Here is a 9390-nt window from a genome sequence, read left to right as displayed (position 1 = left end):
ACTATAGAGTACCTGTGCAGCATTAATAAAAGAAAGGCAATAATAACCCCAAATATCACTTTTTCTTCATAAATTTGAAGTTCAGAAAACATCATATTATAGTAGAAACATACTTTCAACCATTTTCAGCACCAGCTTCATTCCCATCATGAATAGATTTGTTTGAGGGTCTGAAATAATGAGTATTTATAGGGTTGTTATAAACAAATAGTTCTAAGAAGCGGCCGTTCATTTGCTATGCAGAAGATGGCACCCCACAGTGTCTCTGTGGGAAATTTGAAATACTCCAAGCTCCAGATGATTAACAGGAATAGTATATCTTTAGCTAGTTCCTAATGCTTGTATCAGTGTCTGTCTGCTTCTCCCCCCATTTTCTAAAAAAATCATTTCTTTTGAAAGGTTCTTTTTGAAAGGTTAAATGTGCCTTTAAGCTAATTACTGTATCTGCACCACCTCTGCCTCCACCATCATATTTGTCAGGGAAACACGGCGCTTCTGATCCTTGACATCTATCTGGCATGATTAATATCACCACCGGTAACTATCTGCATGTAAGGAACCATGGTCTGCTGTGACAGCGCAGTCTATATTGCTCTGTCTGTCTTATCGTCCAAACTCCCCCATCTATCATCTCTCCTATATCATCTGTCTTCTTTCTATACCAGCTGCTCAAGAAAACAAGCAACAAAGCACATGAGAGCTCATTTACAAGATGGAAATAATAAGCAAATGTAGTGGTGCAAGAGATGGTTATTATGTGACCCATTTGTGTCAGGTAAGTAATCTAACTTTAATATTCATGGGAGAGCCTGGAAGGCTGCCACCAAACCCTGAATTCCTTGCAGATTCATCTTTTCTTGCATTTTTATTACCTGAATAATGGAAGTCAGGTGTCAGTATGGGACCACTTCTCTGGAGGTACATAATTGGCAATCTTCCAGGAAGTTAGACACGGGTTCATGTCAAGACAGCAAATATTCCACTTTTTTTTCTTTCTTTTTTTTTCCACCCACTTTATCTGTTCATTTGAGTTGACCGGTAGTATTAACATGTCTCTGCTGTTTTTGCTTTATATACTAATATTCAGTATTACAAGAGAATTCCTTTCTTTTCTCTCCCATGCATTTTGCAAAACCCTCAAGATCTTGGTAATACAGAAAATGTACAAGTTCAAGTGTGGATTTTAAACATTGTGTCTTCTGTTTAACACTCACTTTATTGTTTTCAGAGTTCTAGCAAGAAACCTTTTTTAAACAAATGTTAAATATATTCTAACCCAATAGTTTGCTGGTCTCAAATTGACAACTGAAGGAAAGGAAACTTCAGTATTTAGCATAAATCTCAAATTTGGTTTGCTGTGATGCAGTTTTATAAAATATAGTGAAGACTGGGTAATTATTTTTTATTTATTTTTGTTTTCTTTAAAATAAAACACATTAAAATTTGTGATTGAGAAAAAAAGTATTTTACATAGGACTGCATATCTTAATATTTTTATTACCCACTACCAAGTGCAACGAGACAATAATGTTTTTGCTTGTGTCTGTGTGCATTTGCAAATTCTCTGATGAACCACTAGGTGGATTTTAATAAACCGCTCAGAAAGTACAAGTGATTAACAATTGGAGTCAATGCAATTCAAGATATTGAGCTAAAATTTGATGTGGTAGCAGCTGATAGTCATTCACAACAATTCACAAAATCAAATAATATTTATTGAATTGTTGTTGTCCAGATTTGATCAAAAAGCCCCCGGGGTTCGACTTTGAATTACTTTATCTTCCTCGCTTCATTTTTATCATTTCCAGTTTACTCTTGTCTCAAATTTCAGTCAGAAACGGTCACATACAACACAGTCAATGGACTGTCTTTGTCTCAAAACAAGCCATGAAACATCTCAAGGGAAGCTATTTCCAGTTGGATTCAGGTCAGCTCATCTTCTCTGAAGCAACTCTTGTTTGGACAGCTCATCCACTCAGGTCTCTCAGAGGTATGACCCAGAAAGAGAGTAAAAGATCAAATCTGGTCCAAAAACATAACATCCACCCCCCTATATAAATACAGCTGTTGTTATAATTAATTTTAACCTCAACATTTTCCATTCAGAATATAAAAAATAAATAAATGCAAATAAATACTTACATAAATACCCCTGTCCATTAATGATTTTGGAGTTGTTAGAAAACTATTGTGAGTTTTACAATAAAAAAAGTAACAATAACCTTCTAAGACATGATATTAAGAAGAAACAGAAGATTGTCAAGGTTGGTGTGGACTGTCAAAAATGACCACATATGAAATCTAAAAAGCTACAGGCTAACCTGGAGCAATCTGGGAGTCTAGTTTAATCCTTCACTATGTGCTGCACACTGTAACAATTAATTTTCCATAACTAAGGGCCAGCAGAAATAGAATGTTTGTAGGTAAACATATTCATAAATAGCAATAGTTTTTAGACAACAATAACAGCTCTTGGTCAATGCAGTGCATCAGTTTGCTCAAAGGCAGCATAATGTCTGGTACCTGAGTGCTGCCTCGGCACTAGAGATCACAGCTCAGCATGAAATTTGAAATAAAGGAGGGTCTGTCACAGTGCGGTGTGTTGTTAGTGTTTCCTAATAGGGAGGACATCTTAGTCATGGTAAAGAGGCCGCCTGCTGCTCTGATGAGGAAAGAAAATTTAATCAGGAGAATCAATACATCAAAGAAATCTTTCCTTTCTCCGCATCGACTCATGGCAGTAAAGGATGTAGGTTTGCGGAGAGGACACACACAAAGATAATTACACAGAAAACAAAGAGGTTCTTTGAGGTCAACATCAAACTTGTTTCCAAACACAAGGCTGTCTTGAAAAATCTCAGAATAATTTAGTACTGGTGAGAAGCCAGGTTCTGCATCTAAATGTTCAACTGAACCTTTTATTAATTTATTCTCATTGTGTTTAAGTTATCCTAGATTCCAATGAGATGTGATGGGAAAAACAAGAACACTCAGGCTCAGCTGGTATCCCTGTGACCATAGGAGGGCGGTGTGATTCAGCTGCTGCCTCAGCTGTTGGTGTTTGACAGCACAGATGCTTACAACTTTTAATGAGGACCTGATAACTGACAACCTGAATCTGAATGAACAGCACAGCTTTCTCGGCACTCCTCACAGGGTTATGTTTGATGCAAGTTTTAACTTGTGAACACAGAGGATGCCTGGAGGGACTGGAGTTTTTTACCAGCAAGCAACAGACGAAGGTGGAGTACAGAGGTTTAACACAGAGACATACAACAATGCACATACACACTTACACTTAAGATCGATTAAAAATCGCCAGGTAACACAGCATGCATGTTTCAGGACTGTAGAAATGAAGCAGATTGGAGAAAACATACACATATAAAGGAAAAAGGTGAAAACTCTCCACAGAAAGATCCAATCTGAATTCAAACCTGAGATCTACTTGCTGTAAGCTGCACATACCGTACATCTAGACTTCCAACCGGAACTCAGAAGTTGAAGCCAGAAGTGGACCAGTCTTTCTTGGAGACTGGTTCCACTTCAAACCTGAAGAGTAGGCAGGACCTAGACCACGTGTGCAGACTCTGGTTCAAAAAATCCAACATAGCAGCAGTAAACCAGGTCCTGTTGGCTTCATTTCTGAACAACAAGCAGTGGCAGAGACACTTGATCTATAATATATACAGTCTATGGTGACATCACACCACCATCCAAACCTACAATTAAATTTAAGCAAAAACTAAAATAACAAAAATATGGGTAAAAACAGCATTTTTCTGGGAAAAAAGCAAACAATAAAACAAAGCAGCTGTTACATTGTCAATGTGAACATTAGAGTTTAAATTAAATTTCATTCCAAGCACATTTTTCACACAAATTCTTGATATAAGCTTCTTTTCTTATCCCTGGAGTTGTTGCTTAAGCATCACAGGCTGCTCAGCAGGATGAATAATATTGTGGGAGATTTTACCTTGATAAATTATGTCAGTACAGTTTCAATGACACATCAAAACACCCTTACTATTTCTGGGTAGTTATTTCACAGCTATGCATTTATTCAGGGTGCATACAGCTGCTCTGAAGGTCATCTAATGTCCAAGAAACAATTGGCTTTGTGCTGAAGTTGGAGTCTCTCCAAAGAGACATACCAGCCAGACAACAAACCAACACTAAAATAGCCAACCTAACAGGTCTTAAATGTTTTAAGATGCCCGCTCTGTGTGGTTGGTCATGTCATAAATAGTTGCTGTTGTCTGTCAATGACAAACACAGGGAGAAATCTTGGGATAGGGGTGAGAGGGGGTGTCTCTGGCTGAAGCAGGGTTGGATTCATTTAGACTTGGAAAGACAAAGTTTCCGTCTGTGTTTTTATCTGGGTTAGCTCAGCCAGACACTGACAAGTTTAGTCATCTTTTGTTTCAGAATAATGAGGAAGTAACTGTAGCCATGACTTTTTTTTTTCTTTAGAGCATGCTAATGTTGCGATTATTTTAGGACTTTATATTTCCCGTTTATTTTATTTTAGACTAGTCAAGACCACAAGAAACGAGACCCAAAGAGGCGTAGCAGACCTAATTATTATGACGTGTCTCTAAGTTTTAACTGAAGCCCTGTTTTCTACATTGATTGTCATTATTTGCAGTATAGACTACATCTAAAAAAGTCAGTCTGCAACAAAAAAAAGACGTAAATGAATTATTTTTAACAAATGGGGAACATGAAAACCAAGGTGAAATGAGTTAACATATTGATTGTTCCCTAACATTGTCATATCTAACTAAATCACCAAGAAGTGTGACTGAGTCAAAAAAGAAAAACAACAGGAGGAAACGCACGTGAATTTATGCTAAGTTAAAATAAATTGTCAAATAGAATCATTTTTTTCTCTAGAAGCAAGGTGAATGCAAAACTGCATCAAGGAATGGGGCATTTTCAGCTTAGCAAATAAAGAGAAAAAGCTTAATTTTGGGGCATTTCCTGTCAGTGGATTTGTCATCACTGATTACTGTAACATGAGCCTGATGTCTGTGTTTTAAACCTAAAGATGGAGCTGAATAACATAATTCAGAGCAAAAACAAGACTTTCTGGTAAATTCTTTTTTTCCCCTCTATAATTTAGAATAAGAATAAAGTGAGACACCAGTGCACCCAGAATGTCCACACACTAATAAATAATAAGGTACTCATAGACTTATTGATGGATGAACAGAAAGCTACATTGATAGATACATAAATTACAGAAATAAATGACCCATTCTCAGTCTGATGGACTGCAAGTGTTAAAGGGCTCAGTCTTTTCAATTATGAAAGTAATGATGAGTAATATTTGGTCTTACCTGCTGTCTTGAATTTTAAACGAGCTGTTCCTGTAAATCAAAGTAAGTCAACACTCATTAAAACAGGAAGCTCATCATCTCTTAATTAAGGGACTTTCGCTTGTGGATGAAGTGTTTTATAAGGTCACAAACATGTTGATTAAAAACACATAATTCATAATACACACAATGCATAGTTCTAAAATACTTCACAGAGGAATGAGATAATAAATTTAAAAAAACTAGCTACATTAGATTCAAACCTAACAGAATTCACAAAATCCATCAGATTGTTTTTTTCTGTGGCATTGAAATTCTTTTTCAACAAACATCATGAGTAGATTGTATCAAATGTTATTGGAAGCCCTTGATCAAACATCTTAACTAAAGTTTGTTTTTTTAATTGGCAATCACAAGAGCTTAGATGCTAAAACAAATATGAAAGCTTGACCCTTAGAGGATTCGGCACCTAATTAATCTGCATTTTAATTAAACGCTTGCTGAAGTTCTCTCTCCTTATATATGATCTTTATGACATTACAGCATCAAACACAAAACACTACCTTCCACTTGTATATTAATAGCAATTTAAAGTGTCACTCTAATAATTAAAAATTACTTTCCAAACTTCCTTATGACACTCAACCTTTGGAGGGTTTTGCTTAAGTGCAACAACACTCATAAGCCCAGATCAGACAGAAACAACATTCTTTGACCCCTACTTTGAGATGGATTTGAGTTTGAGCCCCATGAATCCCTCTGATCAGACCAGATAAATGATCATCACTATAAAGACTTTTCCCAGCACGTCATGTGAATAACCCTCCTCCCCCCCCCCCACTTGAAAGTTTTAATAATAATCAAGGATAATTGCTGTTCATCGCTCTGCATTGTGGCATATACACTCAAACACCTTCTACTCGTATTTTAGCAATCACGATTGTCTCCTTCCCCTCCTCGCTAATAACTGCCACACTTCACCGGACAAGGTCAACGGCTGAAGATTGGTGAGTTCATAAGAGATCTCACTTGTGCTGATTAAAATAGCCTGTTTAATAGAATGTCCTACCACTGGGATTTCAGCTAACGTAGTTTTCCCCACACATATAGACACACAGACACACACAAAGAAGCACAACAAGAGGTTTGTCTTAAATAGAAGCACAAAGGCATATCCTTTTATAGTCCTCTGCCTGTTGTTGGCAGCCTGGTTGGACATAGAAAGGGGGGTGGAGGAGACACCTGTGGCCAGAGGATAAAGGGGCTCTAATCGCCCACCTTTATCCGCAGTGCGCAAGATTCCTCTGCCGTGTCAGTTCTGAGTGTCTCTTGCAATGGCTCCCAAAAAGAAGGAAGAGCCAAAGCCTGCTGCACCAGCAGCCCCCAAGCCCCCAGAGCCTGAGCGCCCCAAGACCCCGGAGTTTGACCCATCATCAGTGACGGTAAACCTTCATCATCACTATCTACCAATGAAAAGACACTGCTACCAGAATTTAATTATTCTTTTATTTGTTTTAGCTTTTTTTGTTGTTGTGAATCCCTTTAAATGTAATACTTAGTTTGTTTTATTTAGATGATTTAATGCAAACGGATCAGCGCTAACAGGAATGTTTTAAGGACACCAGAGACACCATGTGACCTAAACTTGACAATGCAAGGCAAACACTTCTGAGCAGCTTACTAAAAGGGCCCAACAGAATATGTGCTAAACAACAAGCATGGAGTGTTATACAGCTACAGGGATGCTGTGAGACTGTCAGGGCGAGTTGTAATTAGTGCATCAGACATCTTGGAAAGTTTAGTTTCTGCTGACTTGGCCTCTTCTCAGTGGATGAATGTTTTCCTGGTTGAGCAAGCCGCCATGTTACAATGGTTAAAACCACAGAATATGATTTTCATTATGTCTGCGGACGGCAGACCACCCGCACCCCTTCTCAGAGGAGGGGGGAAAAGGGTGGAAAAACAAGAAGGAAGAAAAATAAAGATAATTACAGCTCTATTCCATCTATCTTTAAACATGCTTAGATAAGTTTTGGGATAATGTTTTTGTAAAGTTTCATGTTCAGTTTGGGGGTTTGTAGACATCCAGACATTAAACAGAAACTTGAGACTTCATTTGACTCAAGTCCAAAGAACACAAGAAGGTTGAAAAAATGAAAAGTAATTGTAGAACAGGAGTTTAGTTTTTATTCTTTGAATTAGATATTCATTTGGAGTGTAAAGATGATTGTAAAATCAATGTTCAAGATATTTCTAAGATTGCTAAAAAAAATGCATCTAAATATAATTTAAATTATTGTAAATCTACTGTCAGATTAAAAAAAACTGTAGAAGTGAGCAAAACTGTGTTTTTAACTGCTTCTTTTAATAAGCATATGGAAGATAAATTATGTTCTTACCCAAATAATTCAGTAAATTTTAACTTAAATGCGCAAAATTTCTAAAACTTTACATTGATGTTTTAACCTTGTTAAATCCCAGTGACATTAATGGGAGTAAAGGTTCTTTGCATCTAAAAATAAACCCACTAGTGAACGGAGTACAATGGCACATCAGACCCAAGGTCACTGATAACTATATGAGAGCAGATGCTGTCTGTAACTCAGTCTACTGGAATGGCATGATAACGAGGCGTTGTGCCCAACAGTTTGTTCTGTCTTTATTTTTCTTGTCTTAAATAAAATTGTTTTTTTTTCTCTGCTGCCTTGAATGATCTGTAGCCCCTAATTGCTTTGTTTGCTTTTGTCTTTTCTCAGCTGGAATTCACCCCGGAACAAATTGAGGGTGAGGCTCATTTGTCGCTGGTGTTGCGTGGACTGAGAGCTATTTATAGAGGGAGTAAATGATTGTTCACACACTGATCTCTTCAGTGTGTGAGAAATGTTTAGCAGCAGCTGGTGATGATACTGTAGATCAGACGTATGCTAATTTGTTATAATCAATTCAAGTCATATGTCCTGGAAAATGTGAAAGCAGAGTGAAACTCTTTGGAGTTTGAATCTTTGTTGCTTGTCTTTTATCTGATGCATACTGTTACAGATAATTACTTGAGGCAGATCAGCACACGCTCTTGAATGACAATGAAATTAGTAAAAAAAAAATAAAAAAAAATAATGGAATCATCACCGTTTTGTTTATTCGCAGACTTCAAAGATGCTTTCCAGCTGTTTGACCGGACACCAACCAATGAGATGAAAATCACTTACGGTCAGTGTGGGGACTTGATCAGGGCTTTGGGCCAGAATCCCACCAATGCAGAGATCATGCACGTCCTTGGAAAGCCCAAACCTGAAGGTTGGTTATTTGATCAGCTGAGTTGGTCTGTTCCATTGTGTTTAAAATATGATTAAGTTAAACACAAACTCAAACTTTCTCGTCTTTCTTTTAACCCCCCACCCCTTTACCTGCCACAGACATGCAGAACAAGATGCTTGACTTTGACCAATTCCTGCCAATCCATCAGCACATTTGCAAGGCCAAAAACCGTGGAACATTTGAAGACTTTGTGGAGGGTTTAAGGGTGTTTGACAAAGAAGGGAACGGCACAGTCATGGGGGCTGAGCTCAGACACGTCTTAGCAACTCTGGGTGAGTTTGACAGTCTTAATTTAGCTGATTTCAGAAGGCTGTAGAATTAATAATGCATACTGATTTGACATTTTTTCTGGTTTTAGGTGAAAAGATGAGGGAGGATGAAGTGGAGCAGCTGATGCAAAACCAAGAGGATGCTAATGGATGTATAAACTATGAAGCTTTTGTAAAGTACATTATGGCATCCTAAAAAAAAACAACATATCTATTTCAGCCTCAGTGTATTTTGGTGTTACATCACAGGGCATATTGAAATCAATGAGACTAGATGAGTGTGTCTCTCCTTCACTGAAAAAACAAGATTGTTTGTTCCCAAAAGATCTTTGTTTTCCTGTAAATCACATTCTGTAAATGTGTCATTTTCATAGATGTAACTCATAAACGCCTCACCTTGTTTTCTAGGGCTCCTCATACTGATGCTGTGCACCCATGAACCTTTTATAGATCATGGTAAATAAATGCATTTGTTTTAAGAGTGT

At 37.4% G+C, this 9390-nt stretch overlaps 1 protein-coding gene across 1 annotated transcript; it reads left to right on the top strand.

Annotated features, from left to right (window-relative positions):
• Positions 1–6588: 6588 nt before the first annotated feature.
• Positions 6589–9390, top strand: myl13 (myosin, light chain 13). The gene is made up of 5 exons (XM_017425933.3): positions 6589–6763; positions 8078–8105; positions 8466–8615; positions 8735–8908; positions 8995–9390. The coding sequence occupies exons 1-5, from the start codon at positions 6656–6658 to the stop codon at positions 9099–9101; spliced, it is 567 nt and encodes a 188-aa protein (XP_017281422.1). The 5' UTR covers positions 6589–6655; the 3' UTR covers positions 9102–9390.

The sequence above is a fragment of the Kryptolebias marmoratus genome, linkage group LG20 (genome assembly GCF_001649575.2).
Source record: "Kryptolebias marmoratus isolate JLee-2015 linkage group LG20, ASM164957v2, whole genome shotgun sequence".
NCBI classification, from domain to species: domain Eukaryota; kingdom Metazoa; phylum Chordata; class Actinopteri; order Cyprinodontiformes; family Rivulidae; genus Kryptolebias; species Kryptolebias marmoratus.
Note: the sequence above shows the minus strand (reverse complement) of the source record. Positions and strands in the feature narration are given on the sequence as shown.

Coding starts and splice junctions, on each gene's coding strand:
- myl13 (XM_017425933.3), top strand. CDS start 6,656: ATGGCTCCCAAAAAGAAGGAAGAGCCAAAGCCTGCTGCACCAGCAGCC. Junction 6,764..8,077: donor TTGACCCATCATCAGTGACG/GTAAACCTTCAT, acceptor GTCTTTTCTCAG/CTGGAATTCACCCCGGAACA. Junction 8,106..8,465: donor CACCCCGGAACAAATTGAGG/GTGAGGCTCATT, acceptor GTTTATTCGCAG/ACTTCAAAGATGCTTTCCAG.